Source organism: Bufo gargarizans, chromosome 4 (genome assembly GCF_014858855.1).
Source record: "Bufo gargarizans isolate SCDJY-AF-19 chromosome 4, ASM1485885v1, whole genome shotgun sequence".
In the NCBI taxonomy this organism is placed as follows: Eukaryota; Metazoa; Chordata; class Amphibia; order Anura; family Bufonidae; genus Bufo; species Bufo gargarizans.
This window is the reverse complement of record NC_058083.1, coordinates 492,572,216-492,592,711: the sequence shown is the minus strand read 5'-3', so window position 1 is coordinate 492,592,711 and position 20,496 is coordinate 492,572,216. Positions and strand designations below refer to the sequence as shown.

General features: G+C 45.2%; 1 protein-coding gene across 1 annotated transcript in view; it reads left to right on the top strand.

Annotated features, from left to right (window-relative positions):
- Positions 1-20,496, top strand: part of TTC7A (tetratricopeptide repeat domain 7A) — a 367,921-nt gene that overhangs the window by 196,303 nt on the left and 151,122 nt on the right. Inside the window, exon 16 of the mRNA XM_044289765.1 lies at positions 13,349-13,509. Coding sequence (XP_044145700.1) covers positions 13,349-13,509 — 161 coding nt within the window. The remainder of the gene's footprint in view (positions 1-13,348; positions 13,510-20,496) is intronic.

Genomic DNA, 20,496 nt, shown 5'->3' with positions numbered 1-20,496 from the left:
AGTTCAGGGGGGCTGCCTGGGTGAAAATAGAGGTTTGTCCGGGTTCAGCTCTGAACCGGGACATCCCCTTTAAAGGAGTTATCCCATGAATATTGTAAAAAATTAAAATCCGACATCATATATTACACGACAATCTCTTTCTAACAAAGCTAGAACCAGCCCTGAGCATTGACTATATATCTATCCTCAGTGGAACGGCAGTTATTCTATATTCATACATCGTATTCAGACCTTTTCTAAGTTTCTACTTTAGTCCCCCGATGAGCCGTTTTAAAGGATAAGTATAACAAGGGACTGGTTTTTGCCCTACGATTTTGCTATATACATCTACTATTGATGTTTTTTGCTTATTCCTAGGTCTGTTTTAGTGTATTATACACTGCTTCTAAAGCTATATCCTTATATCTAAAGCAGGCATGCTCAACCTGCGGCCCTCCAGCTGTTGTAAAACTACAACTCCCACAATGCCCTGCTGTAGGCTGATAGCTGTAGGCTGTTCGGGCATGCTGGGAGTTGTAGTTTTGCAATAGCTGGAGGGCCGCAGGTTGAGCATGCCTGATCTAAAGGATTGTGGCAGTCTTTATATCTAATCCTCCGTACATACCATTATATCAATAATCTATGTGCATTTTTATCTTTATTATTTTGCGTATATTGGTATCTCTATGCATATCGGCTCGGCACCTTATCCCTCTATTAGGGCTTCCTAGGGCTTATAAGAGGTTCCTGATACGGGATCGCCCCTATCGGAGCGGCCATTCTGTGTATTAGGCAGGGTATCAAGCCCACGGTGAGACCGGGGGCTAGACCCCTATCATCTTTCTCATACCTGAGGCAAACCTGTGCCTTTTTGTTTCTTTTTGTTATTTTGGTTATTTTTGTTAACTTTTTGGCACACTATGGTATTTTTATAGTGTATACAAATAAAGGCTACGTTTTATACATGGTGGTAGTCTGGTTCTAATGGTTTTCTCTGGTTTTGACTTGGCCTGTCTGACTTTCATTTTGTCTCCCTAAAGTAGGTCCTGCGCACTTAGTCAGGTCAGGGACCATCGCCAAGATGGGGACTGCCGTTTAGGGTGGATCATCCAGGTAGATAGGGACAGTGGTGTTGGTGGAGGTCAGGTCTGCACGGTTCCCTACCTGAAGTGACAGAATCAGACAGGCCGAGTCAAAACCAAAGAATACAGTCAGAAGAACCAAGGCAGAAACAAACACAGAATAATATACCAAGCAGGGCTAAAACCAGGAGTCACATATTAGCCTACAAAAAACCTCTCTGTCTATAATTGACAGCACAACACTCCACCTGGAATAACATACAATGTCATAACAAAAAAGCCAGTGGAGATTATATATCCAAAATCGTATCAGTTGATGCAAAGTCACAGGCAGAAAGTCATAAGTCCAGGAATCCACATGAAACTACAGGCTACATTCACATTACAGTATCCGTCTAGCAGTCAGCAAATTGCGAATCCGCAAAATACAATTGCTGTCACAGGCAACTGAGGGCAGCAGTTGCCTGTTTAAACTCCCCGCCTCAGGAAGCACATGGCACCAAGTGGCCCGGCATCCTTGCTTCCTGATAGGCTGACTAGCTTCACTGTCAGCCGGGCTGGTCACCACATCGATAAAGAGATACCAACTGCGCAGTAATGGACTCCTCAAGGATGCGTGGCAGGGTAAGTTCTTGACAAGTGGAGAGTTTATGATGGTGAATATGACTTGCCATGGCTTGTACACTTAATTTTTGGCCTAAAAAATATGCTGTTGAGGCCAGGGATTGGGTACAGCGGTCATGTGTTGTTGACATAACGTCAGCGCTGCAGCCTTGTAGACAAAGATAGGAGGAAGCTTTTCCGGAATGGCCATGCTGGTACTGCAGGCAATTCAGCAGGCAAGTAATACTTATTTTGTTACCTTACACCATCCTCTGTCTGGACTCCAATTTCTGCTAATCTCTGACTACCCCTTTAGAGGGAACCTGGCACCTTGAACATGGTGTCTGATCTGCAGCGACATGTTGTAGAGCAGGAGATGCTGAGCAGATTGATGTATACATATAGATCTATAGGGAAAGCTTCAGTATCTTTCTCTGTTCTATATAAATGGAGAAGATGAGACTATGGGCAATGGAAGGTGATCTGGGAACCATGCATTTTTACTGTCCCAGAATGTCCAGAAGAAAAAGGGAGACTTCCGGGCTTCTGTAAGAGTAGACTTTTCGCCTGGATTCATTGGTGGTTCACTGACGGTAGCAGAGACCAGTTCATGGCTTTTGCCCAGTAGTCTGAATGGGCGTACTCATGTACACAGCCACTACTTCCTTCTGCAATCAATGAACCACTGATGGCGTCACAAACTACCTAGGTAAGAGTAGGAGCTTTGTGGCTGAGGGCACTGTGGCCCGTGGATTTCACTAGTTTTGAGAACACTTTAATGCCACTAGGGTACTGTGGTTGCCACTTTTAGGGGGTCACTGAGGCATATATCTGAATTATATTTAAGGAGCTAATATCTGGAAAGTTTCTCTCTTGGTCCATTTACACGTCCTGTTTTTTTTCATCCTGAAAAACGGTCCGTTTTTTTGCGGATCCGTTGTTCCTGAAAATGTTTCCGCATGTCATCCGTTTTTTGCGGATCCGCAAAAAACGGAAACATGTATACATTTCAATAATCAAATAAAGTTGTTTGGATTTCTTTGAAAAAAAATATATAAAAAAAAAATATAAAAAATTTGTTATGTGTTTCCAGGAACGGAATCAGCAAAAAACGGATGACATACGGAATGACATCCGAATGTCATCCGTTTTTTGCGGATCCATTGACTTTGTATTGTACCAGGATCCGATTTTTCAGGACAAGAATAGGACATGTTTTATATTTAAACGGACATGCGGAACGGAACAACGGAAACGGACAGCACACATTGTGCTGTCCGATTTTTTCCAGGACCCATTGAAAATGAATGGGTCCAGATCTGGTCCTGATCTGTTCCTGAAAAAACGGAACAGATCAGGAAAGAAAAAACGGACGTGTGAATGGACCCTTAAAGGGGTTTTCCAGTTTGCATCAACATCCTTTAAAATAATAATTTCTGAAGGTCGCTGTAATTCTATAATGTATTTTTTTTACCTTTAAGGCTCCTATCTGCCGTTCCGGGCTGTAGTCAGTTGCAACTCTTTCTTATTTCCTGTGATGTGATGTCCAGTGAAAGGGGAGTGTCTATGTAACTAGCTTGGTGGGCAGAGCTATAAACTAGCTGGGCATTGTTAGTGGTGGTACTGTGGCAGAGGAAGGAGAAGTGCATCATGGGTTTGGTTGGATACAGCAACAGGAAGTGCTACATACAGGATAGAACGTAGTCAGAGTGATTGGTTTCTATAGTGAAAACAGGTCAGGAGAGTCCAACTGAATAAGAAAAAGCATGGGGAAGATGTACATAAGGTAAGCAACTACATGTGCTTTTAAATACCATAGTAATCTGGGAAAACCCCTTTAAGAAGCAGCACGGGGGCTCAGGGTCCTAAGTTCGAATCCAACCAAGAACAACATCTACATGGAGTTTGTATGTTCTCCCCGCGTTTATGTGGTTTTCCTCCGGGTACTCTGCTTTCCTCCCACACTCTAAAGATATACTGATAGGAACTTAATGTTGAGCTCCATAGAGACAGCAAGTGATGATAATGTCTCCTTTGAGTGCTGTGACCTTCTCCGTGCTCACCAAGCACAGCGCCGTGCATTGTATAGTGGCTGTGCTTGGTATCGCAGCCCAGCCTTATTCACTTCAATGAGGCTGAGCCGTGCCAAGGCCATGTGACTTGCTTACACTGCTGGGGCTCCGATCTGAAGCTGCCACCCTGGGGCCACTGCCACCAATGATTTAATCATGTGGAGGGGCACAATTAACATAATACTTCGAATCGGGAGAGTAGAAGGGAGGGGCCGTGGCCACTGCGCCACCAATGAATATAGTTAATATGCCCGAATACAAATGTAGCCTGCATGTGCCGGCCATATCCCATACCCGGCCTCTATGACTGCACGCTGTGATCCGCCGCAATTAGCCCCTCAGGACCTGAGGGGTCAATTGCGCCAGATCACGGTGCGCAGTAATAGAGGCCGGGTATGGGATATGGCCGGCATATGCAGGCTACGTTTGTATTCAGTCCCTCCCCTCCTCCTCCTCTCTGTTCTCATTGGTGGCGCAGTGGCCACAGTACCTCCCCTCCTCCTCCTCCTCCTCTCTGTTCTCATTGATGGCGCAGTGGCCGCAGTCCCTCCCCTCCTCCTCCTCTCTGTTCTCATTGGTGACGCAGTGGCCACAGTCCCTCCCCTCCTCCTCCTCTCTGTTCTCATTGGTGGCGCAGTGGCCACAGTCCCTCCCCTCCTCTCTGTTTTCATTGGTGGCGCAGTGGCCACAGTCCCTCCCCTCCTCCTCCTCTCTGTTCTCATTGGTGGCACAGTGGCCACAGTCCCTCCCCTCCTCCTCCTAGTCTATTCTCATAGGTGGTCAGCGGCAGCCGCACACAGCGGGGAGGGAGGGACTCCCTCCTTCTCCACTATGCCGGCTCAGGAGAACATGGTGGGTGCCGAGAGCGGCGCATGCCGTGTTCTACTACGATCTGGCGATATAAACGAAATCTCTATCGTTGGCCAGATTTATATCGTTTATATAGCATATCGTCTATATCGCCTACCCCTAGTCCCGCCAATCAGATACTAATGACCTATCCAGAGGATAGTTCATCAGTATTAAAATGTTGGAAAACTCCTTTAAGCTTCTGGGTTAGTGTCCCCCACCTACCATTTGTCATTTATAACACCAGTGTCTTTTTATGTATCAGTAGGGCCTTTAGGCCTATCAGATTCCAAGACCCAGGTGCAAACTCTGCCTCTGCACCCCCTATGGCAAAGCCTCTATACACATGTATGGGTAACACTGGTTAGTCTCTCCATCTATGGCAGCCCTGAGTTGATTCAGTAACATTTTGGGTATCCTCCTCAATTCTCATACTGCCACCCCTCCCCCCCCCCCCATTAGACTTGGTCAGGTGGACAGTCATATTTTTATGTCCTGTTAAATAAAGTTCCAGATTGTAAACCCTCCAGTTCACATTCATTCTGACATTTAAAATGTCAGGACACAAATTATTTTTTTTTTTCTTCCCTTGGTTTGATTTATGAAAGAGAAGCCAAGAAATTGTATTTGGGGAGGTGAAGTCTTTGTTTGTTCTTCCAAAGCTGGATATACGAAGTGTGAGTAATCATTAAACTTGATTATGCGGAAGTTTTCTTGTTCTTGGCAAGGAGCAGTGGCAGCAATTCCACAAAATTAGTAATAACCCACGGATCATTAACCCCTGATTTTTATACGGCACGGTTCATTTTTAATGCTGTGTCAGTGCTTTAATGGCACATTGCTTTATCATCTTGCCCTTCACCGCGGTCAGCTGTACAGTGCATGGCGTCAGATAAGTTCCAGGACTAAACCCACTGACTGATGAACACAGTAACTGCACAGAGCCGTCGTGAACCCCAGTAGAGTTGGCAGTCCATCTGATGCAGAATTGCTGCGGAGCTCAGCACTGGCTGGGAATTCAAGCTGGCAAATGAGCCCGGGTCCCGGCGTTTCAGCACACCATCTGGGAAGCAAACTTCCATGTTCCACATATTACCCGGCTTCTTAATGAAATAAGCAGTGACATCTGTCAAAATGTACTTGGCTGTTTGTCCCTGTGGAAATGAAGAATGATATGTAGTGCTAGACAAATTATAGGATTTACATAGGCTGTATGGCAGCAAATCTGATTATTTATTGCTTGTGACATGCCGCTAAAGGGATGACGTAGATAGGAAAAAATATGTGGACAGATAGATTGAGTGGGGGGGGGGGGGGGGGGATAGATATGAAATAGCAATTGTTATTGCTTGAAAAAGGTTCCATAGAGAGGACCTAAAATGTCGCGTCTGGTCTAATGAACATACTATTCATTTTTGGAAGTGCCGTGGAATTTTGCATCGGGCTGCCTTGTCACACATCGGGTCCCCGCCACAGCAGGGGCCTGGCTACCCGAGACTGCTGGACCCCTACAGTGATCGGGCGGGCGCAGCTCCTGCACCGATCAGCCCGCCGTGCATGTACGGCAGAATGCGTTCTGGCACAGAATCCCCCGCCGTACATGCACTGCATTTTGCGTTAAGGGGTTAATTAATCTGCTTTCCACGTAGCCTTCCACAATCACTATTCGCTGTTCCAGGGAGAACACCATCTTTCTGACACAATAGGCCACTTTTATCAAACTGAATAGTAAATCAGTCTTAGTTGCCCATAGCAACCAATCAGACCTCAGCTTTCAGTTCCTACAGGGCTCTGAAAAAATGAAAGCTGAACTCTAATTGGTTGCTGTGGACAACTAAGACAGATTTACTATTAGGCAGTTTGATTTGGAGATATTGGAGGTGGGCTACTTTTTCGTGGGCCACCCTGTATATATGAGAAAGACAGATAGATAGACCTACTTAAGACTTTCTGTAAGTGAAGCACCTTTAGCAGCGATTACAGCCTCCAGTCTTCTTGGGTATGATGCCACAAGGTTTACACACCTGGGTTTGGAGATTTTCTGCCATTCTTCTTTGCAGATCATCTCCAGCTCTGTCAGGTTGGATGGCATTGGGTTTGTCAGTGGACAGCCATTTTCAAGTCTCTCCAGAGATGTTCAATTGGGTTCTAGTCAGGGCTCTGGCTGGACCACTCATAGACATTCACAGAGTTGACCTTAAGCCACTCATGTGTTGTCAAGATTGTGTGCTTAGGGTCATTGTCTTGTTGGAAGGTGAACCTTCGGCCCAGTCTGAGGTCCAGAGCATTCTGGATCAGGTTTTCATTAAGAATATCTCTGTACTTTGCTTGATTCAGCTTTCTAATATCTTTGTACTTTGCTTGATTCAGCTTCCTCATCCCTGACCAGTCTTCCTGTTCCAAACTGGAAAATCCCCCAAACAGCATGATACTGCCACCATCATGCTTGTCTATTTAGGCCAAACAGTTTACTTTTGGTTTAATCAGTCCATAGAATCTTGTTTTTCACTGTCTGAGAGTCCTTTAGGTGCTTTTTCGTAATCTTCCATGGGTCTTTTAGTGAGGAGAGGCTTCTTTCTTGCCACTTTGCCATAAAGCCTTTATTGATGGAGTGCTGCAGTGATGGTTGATCTTCTGGAAGTTTCTCTCATCTACAGGAACATTGTAGCTCAGCCAGACTGACCGTTGTATTCTTTGTCACCTGTCTTATGAAGGCCCTTCTCCCTTGATTACTTAGTTTGGTGGGGCGGCCAGCTGTAAGAAGAGTGCTGGTTGTTCCAAACATATTTGAGAATTATGGAGCCCTCTGTGCTCTTGGGAACTTTCAGTTTTGTACCCTTCTCCAGTTCTGTGGCTCCACACAATCTTGTCTCTGAGCTCTACAGGCAGTTCTCTCCTCCTGTTGGCTTGGTTTTTGTTCTGATATGCATTGTCAGCTGTTAGACCTTATTATAGACAGGGCTGTGCCTTTCCAAATCACGTCCAATCAATAGAATTTACCACAAGTGGACTCCAATCAAGTTGTAGAAACATCTCAGCGATGATCAAGAGAAATGCGAGGCCCCAGAGCTAAATTCTAAATAACATAACAAAGGGTCTGAATGCTTAGATCCATGCCAGATTTTAGTTTTTCCTTATTAATAAATTTACAAACATTCCCAAAATTTTGTTTTCACTTTGTCATTATGGGGTATTGAGTGCAGAATATGGGGGGGGGGGGGGGGGGGGGATATTTTTTATTTTTTTATTTTCCAAAATGCACTGTATATATCAATATGCTCAGCTCCCTTTGCTCTATAACATGCTGACTGCAGATCAGACGCCTTCTTCAATGTCGCATATTCCCTTTAAGTATTTATTACTCTATGTATAGCTTACAATGAAAAGCTTTTTCAATTTGCTTTATTCCGTATTTGTAGCTATATAATAATCTACATAAATCAAGGTATATAATGTGACTTTAGGTCACATTATAGACCTTGTTCCTATACTACTCTTATAGGCAGCAGTTAAGCTGTATGAGTTATCTACGGCCCTAAATATCCAGTACAGTATAAAGATATATTGCTCAGTTATACCATTTACATGATGCATTATATAGTATAAAGCGACTCGCTGATTTATGGACTCACATGGAGCCTTTCAGCAGCTTACTTCACAGTAAATTAATTGAAAGCAAGCATGCATTTTATTTGCTAGAATTGTAGGCAGCAGCTTCATAAATTGCTTAGAGAATTAGTAGAGAATGAATCAGTATGGGTATGCTGCCCGCCTAGTATGGGTACACATGGTGGGGTTTCCTCAGTGCACCAGCCAGGTTTTATACATGCGAACAGAATTCTATCAAATCCATATGAATTGTTAATGTATTGAACCATGTGGATTTATTGGTTCTGCAGCATTTTTTTATGTTTGTTTGGTGTTTGTTTTTCCTCATTTACAAGGATCGCGGCCAGGTAAAAATGCATATACATTTGCCATACACTGTAAGATGTCCTTAGCACCTATAATCACTATGATTCTCAGACCTATTAACGCATTATACTTAGTTTCTGCTTCCATTACCATTTATAAAGGAAGCCATAACCCCTTGCTGTATGTGTCATAAGACAGATCCAAATTACATCAAGATTTACAACATTTTGATGCTGCACTATACTTGCTGTCAAAAGTAATAGGAAAGGCCTCATGCACACGACAGTTTTTTTTCACGGTCCGCAAAAACGGGGTCCGTGGGTCCGTGATCCGTGACCGTTTTTTCGTCCGTGGGTCTTCCTTGATTTTTGGAGGATCCACGGACATGAAAAAAAAGTCGTTTTGGTGTCCGCCTGGCCGTGCGGAGCCAAACGGATCCGTCCTGAATTACAATGCAAGTCAATGGGGACGGATCCGTTTGATGTTGACACAATATGGTGCCATTTCAAACGGATCCGTCCCCATTGACTTTCAATGTAAAGTCTGGAGTTCTTTTATACCATCGGATTGGAGTTTTCTCCAATCCGATGGTATATTTTAACTTGAAGCGTCCCCATCACCATGGGAACGCCTCTATGTTAGAATATACTGTCGGATATGAGCTACTTCGTGAACCTCAGATCCGACAGTATATTCTAACACAGAGGCGTTCCCATGGTGATGGGGACGCTTCAGGTTAGAATACACTACAAACTTTGTACAAGACTGCCCCCTGCTGCCTGGCAGCACCCGATCTCTTACAGGGGGATATGATAGCACAATTAACCCCTTCAGGTGCGGCACCTAAAGGGGTTAATTGTACTATCATATTCCCCTGTAAGAGATCAGGGCTGCCAGGCAGCAGGGGGCAGCCCCCCCCCCCTTCCCCAGTTTGAATATCGTTGGTGGCACAGTGTGCGCCCACCATCGCCCCCCCCTCCCTCCCTCTATTGTATTAAATCGTTGGTGGCACAGTGTGCCAACCACCATCGCCCCCCCCCCCTCTATAGCAGTAACATTGGTGGCAGTGTGCGGTCTCCCATTCCCCCCCCCCCCCATCATTCATCATTGGTGGCAGCGGAGTTCCGATCGGAGTCCCAGTTTAACTGCTGGGGCTCCGATCGGTAACCATGGCAACCAGGAAGCTACTGCAGCCCTGGTTGCCATGGTTACTTAGCAATAGTACAACAGTAGAAGATTCATAATTACCTGCTTGCTGCTGCGATGTCTGTGTCCGGCCGGGAGCTCCTCCTACTGGTAAGTGAAAGGTCTGTGCGGCGCATTGCTAAAGAACTGTCACTTACCAGTAGGAGGAGCTCCCGGCCGTTCACAGACATCGCAGCAGCAAGCAGGTAAGTATGAATTTTCTACTGTTGTACTATTGCTAAGTAACCATGACAACCAGGGCTGCAGTAGCTTCCTGGTTGCCATGGTTACCGATCGGAGCCCCAGCGATTAAACTGGGACTCCGATCGGAACTCCGCTGCCACCAATGATGGGGGGGGGGGGGGGAATGGGAGACCGCACACTGCCACCAATGTTACTGCTATAGAGGGAGGGGGGGGCGATAGTGGTTGGCACACTGTGCCACCAACGATTTAATACAATAGAGGGAGGGAGGGGGGGGGGGGGGCGATGGTGGTTGGCACACTGTGCCACCAACGATTTAATACAATAGAGGGAGGGAGGGGGGGGGCGATGGTGGGGGCACATTGTGCCACCAACGATTTATTACAATAGAGGGAGGGAGAGGGGGGGGGCGATGGTGGGCGCACACTGTGCCACCAACGATATTCAAACTGGGGAGGGGGGGGGGGTCTGCCCCCTGCTGCCTGGCAGCCCTGATCTCTTACAGGGGAATATGATAGTACAATTAACCCCTTTAGGTGCCGCACCTGAAGGGGTTAATTGTGCTATCATATCCCCCTGTAAGAGATCGGGTGCTGCCAGGCAGCAGGGGGCAGTCTTGTACAAAGTTTGCAGTGTATTCTAACTAGAAGCGTCCCCATCACCATGGGAACGCTTCTGTGTTAGAATATACTGTCGGAAATGAGTTTTCACGAAGTGAAAACTTAGATCAGAAAAAGCTTTTATGCAGACGGATCTTCGGATCCGTCTGTATGAAAGCAACCTACGGCCACGGATCACGGACACGGATGCCAATCTTGTGTGCATCTGTGTTCTTTCACGGACCCATTGACTTGAATGGGTCCGTGAACCGTTGTCCGTCAAAAAAATAGGACAGGTCATATTTTTTTGACGGACAGGATACACGGATCACGGCCTCGGCTGCAAAACGGTGCATTTTCCGATTTTTCCACGGACCCATTGAAAGTCAATGGGTCCGCGAAAAAAAACGGAAAACGGCACAACGGCCACGGATGCACAAAACGGTTGTGTGCATGAGGCCAAACTTGAAGGAAACCTATATATTACAAATGAATACAGCCTAAAGTGAACTTGTCACAAGTGAATACAGCCTAAAGGGGAACTTGTCACAAATGAATACAGCCTAAAGTGAATTTGTCGCAAGTGAACACAGCCTAAAGTGAATTTGTCACAAGTGAACACAGCCTAAAGTGAATTTGTCACAAGTGAACACAGCCTAAAGTGAACTTGTCACAAGTGAACACAGCCTAAAGTGAACTTGTCACAAGTGAACACAGCCTAAAGTGAATTTGTCGCGAGTGAACATAGCCTTAAGTGAACTTGCTGCAAGTGAACACAGCCTAAAGTGAACTTGTCACAAGTGAACACAGCCTAAAGTGAACTTGTCACAAGTGAACACAGCCTAAAGTGAATTTGTTGCGAGTGAACTGTCACGACCATGTTTATGGCCGTGACTCCTTGGGAGCAGCATACAGTTGCCCGCGGTTTGGGTTGTTGTGTCAACCGCTGCTGGAGGCATTTTGTTGTTTGCCTCAGGTGCGGTTGCCGCGGACAACAGGTATGTGTGCGGTTGCCTTGGAGTTGTGTGCGTGTATGTATGCACTTTTGTATGTCTGTGTGCACTCTGTTTTATGTTTGGTGTGCACTGACATCTTCCCTTCACTGTGGTTGCCCGTGGCAACGTTTGTTTGGATGTGTACATGTGGTGGTAGTGTCCCGGCCTTCGGGCTGACTCCCAGGACATGGTTGCCACCCATGTCGTTGCCTGCGGCAACAGCCACAGTGTGTTCTTGGGTTGGACACTTTCCCTTTAACTTTGTGTCTCCCTTCCCTGGTGCTGGAAGGGTTAACTCCCTTCCCAGTGTGTGTGTGCTCTGGGTGTGTTTGTTGGGTGTGGCTACTTGGGCCTATAAAGCCTCAGTGTTTAGCACATGTCTGAGGGTTGCTTCAGCCATGCTTAGCTGGAGCAGCCTCCTGTGTTTTCCACCTGCCAGTGGGGGCCACCCTTGTGGTCATAAGTTTATGTCAAGTTTGTGTTATGTCTATTTGATGTTTTCCTTGTTTTTCTGTGCAGCTATGGATCTGGGTCTCTGTGTGTGGATGCGTTGGGATCTTCAGCTTGTCACCACAGGGATCCAGTCAGCAAGGCTGTGGCAGGTAGGTGGAACTGGTTCAGTTCACCTGCCATATTCATAGATCTGTTTGTGTTTCCCCTTTTCCCTGCAGCTTGGCCAGTGAGACCCCTGTTCCTCCGTGTCCAGAAGGAACAGGCCGTCTTACCCTGACTCCTAGTCCAGGGACCGGTCGGAGGGTGAGTTAGGGATCCGAAGTTCCTGAGCATGGGTCCTCCTACCTTAAAGGTCGGCCCATGCAGCTAGGAGTTGGGGTCAGATTAGGGATGCGATTAGGAGGTGACCTGCTCCCTAATTCTGTTGTCCTGGCTGAGCAGGGGTTAATATCATCGGGCATCGCACGGCTGAGGATTTTCCCCGTCCTCAGCCGTGATAGTATGACCACAAGGGTGGCCCCCACTGGCAGGTGGAAAACACAGGAGGCTGCTCCAGCTAAGCATGGCTGAAGCAACCCTCAGATATGTGCTAAACACTGAGGCTTTATAGGCCCAAGTAGCCACACCCAACAAACACACCCAGAGCACACACACACTGGGAAGGGAGTTAACCCTTCCAGCACCAGGGAAGGGAGACACAAACTTAAAGGGAAAGTGTCCAACCCAAGAACACACTGTGGCTGTGCCGCAGGCAACGACATGGGTGGCAACCATGTCCTGGGAGTCAGCCCGAAGGCCGGGACACTGCCACCACATGTACACATCCAAACAAACATTGCCACGGGCAACCACAGTGAAGGGAAGATGTCAGTGCACACCAAACATAAAACAGAGTGCACACAGACATACAAAAGTGCATACATACACGCACACAACTCCAAGGCAACCGCACACATACCTGTTGTCCGCGGCAACCGCACCTGAGGCAAACAACAAAATGCCTCCAGCAGCGGTTGACACAACAACCCAAACCGCGGGCAACTGTATGCGGCTCCCAAGGAGTCACGGCCATAAACATGGTCGTGACATGAACATAGCCTAAAGCGAACTTGTCACAAGTGAACACAGCCTAAAGTGAACTTGTCACAAGTGAACACAGCCTAAAGTGAACTTGTCACAAGTGAACACAGCCTAAAGTGAACTTGTCACAAGTGAACACAGCCTAAAGTGAACTTGTCACAAGTGAACACAGCCTAAAGTGAACTTGTCACAAGTGAATACAGCCTAAAATGAACTTGTCACAATTGAACACAGCCTAAAGTGAACTTGTCACAAGTGAGAAAAGACTAAAGTGAACTTGCCCCAAATATCAATGGATCAAAAGTTACTAACAATTATTTTTGATTAATCAGATATCAGAGGCGATAGAACACCTCCAGGAGGCGCTGAAGCTTCAGAAGGATGATTTGCACTGTCTGCATCTGCTGGCGCTACTGTTATCAGCGCAGAAACAGTATAAACATGCAATTGATGTCATCAACATGGCCCTGGATGAGCATCCAGAAACCTTCAGGTACACTTCCTTTTCTTTTCAGCTATGTTATACCAGGAATAACAGGATATTCACCAGATAGGGGATAACGGCCAGATCAGTGGAGTCCAATCATGAGAAGGTTTCCTGAGTCCCTTGTTTGAATGGAGTTATGGTCAAGCATGCACAGTACTCAGTTCACTGTCTTTGGGACTTATGGAGATAGTTCAGCCCTAGGCTTTCTCCATCAGAACCCACAGGTGAAATCTCCACCGATCTTGCAGTTAATCAAATTGGGGATTGCTTGTTATTATCAGAATACCTCTTTAATTGATAAGTAAAATATGCTGTACACAGAGTGAAATGCTAACGCTGCTGCAGTACTTGCATAGTGATCGCTGTTGGAGGTACATTCCCATACTGCAGTACTTGCATAGTGATCACTGTTGGAGGTACATTCCCATACTGCAGTACTTGCATAGTGATCGCTGTTGGAGGTACATTCCCATACTGCAGTACTTGCATAGTGATCACTGTTGGAGGTACATTCCCATACTGCAGTACTTGCATAGTGATCACTGTTGGAGGTACATTCCCATACTGCAGTACTTGCATAGTGATCGCTGTTGGAGGTACATTCCCATACTGCAGTACTTGCATAGTGATCACTGTTGGAGGTACATTCCCATACTGCAGTACTTGCATAGTGATCACTGTTGGAGGTACATTCCCATACTGCAGTACTTTCATAGTGATCGCTGTTGGAGGTACATTCCCATACTGCAGTACTTGCATAGTGATCACTGTTGGAGGTACATTCCCATACTGCAGTACTTGCATAGTGATCGCTGTTGGAGGTACATTCCCATACTGCAGTACTTGCATAGTGATCACTGTTGGAGGTACATTCCCATACTGCAGTACTTTCATAGTGATCGCTGTTGGAGGTACATTCCCATACTGCAGTACTTGCATAGTGATCACTGTTGGAGGTACATTCCCATACTGCAGTACTTGCATAGTGATCGCTGTTGGAGGTACATTCCCATACTGCAGTACTTGCATAGTGATCACTGTTGGAGGTACATTCCCATACTGCAGTACTTGCATAGTGATCACTGTTGGAGGTACATTCCCATACTGCAGTACTTTCATAGTGATCACTGTTGGAGGTACATTCCCATACTGCAGTACTTGCATAGTGATCACTGTTGGAGGTACATTCCCATACTGCAGTACTTGCATAGTGATCGCTGTTGGAGGTACATTCCCATACTGCAGTACTTGCATAGTGATCACTGTTGGAGGTACATTCCCATACTGCAGTACTTTCATAGTGATCGCTGTTGGAGGTACATTCCCATACTGCAGTACTTGCATAGTGATCACTGTTGGAGGTACATTCCCATACTGCAGTACTTGCACAGTGATCACTGTTGGAGGTACATTCCCATACTGCAGTACTTGCATAGTGATCACTGTTGGAGGTACATTCCCATACTGCAGTACTTTCATAGTGATCGCTGTTGGAGGTACATTCCCATACTGCAGTACTTGCATAGTGATCACTGTTGGAGGTACATTCCCATACTGCAGTACTTGCACAGTGATCACTGTTGGAGGTACATTCCCATACTGCAGTACTTGCATAGTGATCACTGTTGGAGGTACATTCCCATACTGCAGTACTTTCATAGTGATCGCTGTTGGAGGTACATTCCCATACTGCAGTACTTGCATAGTGATCGCTGTTGGAGGTACATTCCCATACTGCAGTACTTGCATAGTGATCACTGTTGGAGGTACATTCCCATACTGCAGTACTTGCATAGTGATCGCTGTTGGAGGTACATTCCCATGCTGCATATTTGATACAAATTTGCATTACAGATCAAGGGCTTGTGGCTGCTTTGGGGCCCTTGAGAGACAGGGCCAAGGTCAGCTGAGTGCATCACAGAATGGTGAAAACTTGTGCATGCCCCTCTTCTCCATTTCAAATTTTAATATAGGGCCCCATCCAAAATTAACAAGCTGAGCTGACTATCCTCTAATGTGTATGGGCACCTTGAAGAGGGTCTGTCTCCTCTCCTGACATGTCTGTTTTAGTAACCGCTTGCATTTCCCATATAATTATGATATAATTAGATTTAATGTTGTGTTGTTCCTCTGTTATACCTACTAGATGAAATTTACAACTGGGTCGACCCTGCATCAGTGATAATGTGTATGCAGCTTGTGAGACAGGGCCTGCACCTCTGATAATACAGTACAACTCTATTATATGTAGTAAAAGGATAGGTCTTTGCCTCCGAAAAAAAGGTCTCATAGGAAGGCTCACCCCTATCAGGACCTCACCTGAAGCAGGGATAGTGTGGAGATGGCATTCAGGAGGCTAGTCAGCTGTACCCATCAGCTGTTAAGGAGTAGCACCGGTGCTGCTAATGGGTGCTGGAACTACACAGCTGTGTCCATGTGCTGGAAGCTCCAGAGGAGCGGAGCAGCGCATGGGAGTGGTAGTGGCTCTGGCACTAATAATTATTCACAGTGGCAATCCTCACACCAATGCTGTGATAGGAGGGTGCATTGTTTCTTCCCTTGGGGATCCTGTCTGATGGCAGTTGGGGTGCCCTTGGTGTTATGAGTGTTATATGCATGTGAGGCAGAAGATGTAGGTAGCCAGTGAATGGTGCTGAAGTCAGTAAAAAGGCCAGTTGTAGAAGAAAAACGTCTATCGTTATTAAGGTGCATAATGGGAGTTGTAGTACATCATCAGTATTAAAACATAGTTGCAACAATTCACAGTACAAATCTTCCCAGATACTGATGTATGGATATAGACCAAAATGGGGATTGTAGTACTCTCCCTTTATCTCTCCAAAGTCTCTCTGTGCAGAATATTAGGCTGGCAATATTATTCTTGCAGGGGTGGCTGTAATTCCCAGCTGAGGGGTACAAGATTAAGTTACGGCTGTGGTGTTAGCAATGTCCCTCTCACTGCAGTAAAGTCTCTATTAGCCTTAAACGAGCACAATACCTGCTGACTGACTCAAGTTCACCATCCTTGCAAATTGTGGACCTTCTTGGTTCTTTTTTTATTTTATTGGAGATGGTTTTCTCTCTGGTTTTCTTTCAGAGATATTGGTTCCCTGGAGTTCAGGCCTAGTTCTCATTTGCTCTACTATCACACTACTAACTGAACTAGAGGTGGACCTAAGTCCTAAACTCTTACAGGGGCAGAGTCAGAAATTTTAACCCCAACTGATCCATACAAAACTATTCTTATGCATTACAAGGCATTAACATATTAAATAACATGACTTAACAAGAGCATTTTACAAGTACTCTATTCAGTACAGGTACTGCACATTGTATAGTGGATGGTGCTGGTTACTGCAGTGCTGCAGTTACCAGCTCCATCTTCTACACAATGGGTGGAGCTATAAAGTCCCGTTTCATATTGCCAGTGTTGCAGCTACTCCTGAACAGCTCGGGTGCTGGTTGCCGGAACTCTGCTGATCAGGTCAGACCATCAATATAAAAGTAACCCTTTTAATGTTCTTCCCTTGCCTACTGTGAAGGAAACAAGGATCTAGCATGGTATAGTTCAACATTTTCCATCCTTTGCTTCCCAAGACATCCGTGACCCCAGGAGTTCTGACAGTCAGCTCTCCCTATAGTAATAGACTGGCATGTTTAAGTGTCTAATATGTATGACCAGTTAAATTATGGTCTATATATCTGCCTCCATTGAATATTTGACCTGACACAATCAATACGATCCACAGATTGCCTCTACGGCTAATGAACTTGTGGAGGAAGGTCATTCACCTCCATCCTATGTATATTTCATAACTACAGCCAGTGAATTGTACTGACAAATATAATGAGTTAAAGGGCATCTGTCAGCAGATTTGTACCTAAGAAACTGGGTGACCTGTTACATGTGCGATTGGCAGCTGAAGGCATACTCCTCTTTTTACTTCAGTTGAGTCAGAAACGCACTCATACATCCACATACTGGGCTCCATTGTCAACCCTGTCCAAAAGAAAAACTTTTACCACTCGGGATTAACTTTCTCTTCATAACCCTTTCAATATCACATTGTATAGCAGCTAGAACTGTGATCCAAGTCTTATTTTTTAGAGCCATGATTCTCAGCTTCAAAACAAGACCTGACTATACAGCCTGAGATAGAGCAAGTTGACGTAGCTTCCCCTTCAGCTGACTCTCAGCCAGCATGGAGGAGGCGGGAAGGTGGAGCTCCATGACGGGCTGACCAGCTGCAGGGAGAGGAGGAGAGACATAGATCCTCCTCTTCCCAGGGGCAGGGGAAACATTTGAGTTTTGCCATACTTATGGGGTCATTTATCAAACTGGTGTAAAGTAGAACTGGCTTAGTTGCCTATTGCAACCAATCAGATTCCATCTTTCATTTTTCACAGCTCCTTTGGAAAATGAAAGGTGGAATCTGATTGGTTGCTATGGGCAACTAAGCCAGTTCTACTTTGCACCAGTTTGATAAATTACCCCTTTACTTTCTAATTGTCCCATATTGGGGGGGAGGGGGTATTTTTTTGCAGAAAAGGAGTGAGAATAGAAGATGCACACTTTCTCATCTAATCACCCCTCTGTGCCTACGTAGACCAATCATGGCACCAAATAAATTGCACCAAACACTTGCATCATACAACACAAATGTCAGTAGAATGTGCATTTTACACTGTCCCTAGTCTTTCGGTATCTGGTATTTAGCATTGAATTGCATCTCTAGCAATATCATGTGTGTATGTAGGTATAAGCCTAAGGCCTCATGCACACAGCCGTTGTTTTGGTCCGCATCCAAGCCGCCATTTTGGCGTCTCGGATGCGGACCCATTCACTTCAATGGGGCACTCTGTGCACAATGGGGCACTCTGTGTGCTGTCTGCATCCGTTGCTCCATTCCGTGGCCCCGCTAAAAAAATATAACATGTCCTATTCTTGTCCGCGCTTCCCGGACAAGAATATGCATTTATATTGAAGGCTGTCCGTGCCGTTCCACAAATTGCGTAACGCGCAGGGACGCCACCCATGTTTTGCAGATCCGCGATTTGCGGACAGCAAAAACACACCATGGTCGTGTGCATGAGGCCTAAGTGGTATGTATTAACCTTTGCACATGTTGAACTTTTTAGAAGGTCTTTTAAGTTTCACACTTTTTCCCACTAATCAATTTTTATACAATTTTGTTGACAAAATTACACTTTCACGCAAAATTACATGTAGGTGCCTGTGTATATGGAGTGCTCAGTGGCATAGTGCGAGGTGCCTGCTTGCCTGCCAGTTGCTCCTCTTTTTCTCTACATTAGTTCCAATATATAATTCTTATGATACAGTCCACCCTTAAGACACAAAGCTCTATTTCAGCTCCGTAGACCTCCATTTTGTACAGAACTATGATGGGGCTATGTGGGACCCTACCCTACTGTACCTTTTGTCTGCCTCTTCTCATAGCATACCTGCCAACATTTTTGGTAAATTCAGAACATATAAAGCTCCATCACCGAGAACGACCCAAACCCACACTGGGCCATTCTTATATAAGCTCCACATATTTTTGATCTAGAGCAACCCTAATTTGCCAGGACTGCTTTTGAAAACTATGGACAGTCCTTGCTAATTTGGGACTGTTGGTAACTATGTTATAAGGGCATCCGGGACGTTGTTGTGTATGAAACATGAGGCATAAGGATGTACCACGGGACACCATAGAAGTCAGGTAACTTGAAGGTTTGCGGAGCCATATACTAGCCATGTATATAAGATCTTTAACTTTTTTTTGTAAGTCTAATTCATTATTTCCAGTATGATATGACCTTCGCTGTGCTTTATTCTAAGTACATTCGAGCTTTTAGGTTTTAGCACATTGTTTTGGTGAGAAGCAGGGGCGGGTAAGGGGGCATTGTCTCGCCCAGGCAGATATTTCCCATTTCTTGCTGCTAATTAGACAGGAGCTAAGAAAACCTTGTGGCTAGCTGCTTGCAAAAATTCTGTAGTGTTCTGTTTTTTTACAGCGATCATTAAAATCTCTTCAATTCTCTTTGGACGCTCTGACATTAACTGCCATAAAGCAAACCGACCTAAGATCACACATTTAAGGAAAAATACTTATAGCCCAATGTGACAAAATGTCACTCGTAATACAGAGTGCACTGGTTTTCATCCCCCGAGGCGTAATTCTATGTGGTATTCAGTTAATTTTTTGAGCTACTTCTACCATTTTATACTTTAGAGAAGACGAAATGTATCTAATGTAAGAAGTGTCATATTTCTAATAATATCTAATGTAAGAAGTGTCATATTTCTAAAATAGTCGTCTTTTCTTTAATAGAAAATAATTGATGGAACCCTTGGGCTGCAATTCATTTCTGTGTGTAGAAAAATCGCCCCATATGTTTCTGAGAAACGCAAGGCGACAACCAATATGGACCAGCACCTACATTGACTATCACTTATTGTAATTAGAGATGAGCGTTTCGTTTGGTGGTAAAAGCAGAATTGCGTTATGGATTCCATTACCACGGACCATAACGCAATTCTATGACGGAATGCCTTTAGAGGCATTCCGTTATTCATTCCGTCATAAAAGAAGTCTATGGCCTGCATAACGGATCCGTCCCGTTTCCGTTATGCTGGAGAGGACTCCCCTGCATAACGGAAACGGCACGGATCCATTTTGCAGCCCATAGACTTCTATTATGACGGAATAAATAGTGGAATGCCTCTAAAGGCATTCCGTCATAGAATTGCGTTATGGTCCGTGGTAATGGAATCCATAACGCAATTCTGCTTTTACCACCAAACAAAGCGTGAACGAATTTCAAAATATAACATTTGCTTATCTCTAATTGTAATGGCAACCTAAACATGTAATGGGTATGCTGGGGATCTATCCCAAGATCACCCTGTATATGTGTAATTCACGAGTCTCGTAAAGTTTGGGGCCATTTTGGTTGCTGCACTCGTCCCTGATGTATAGATCTTAGAAT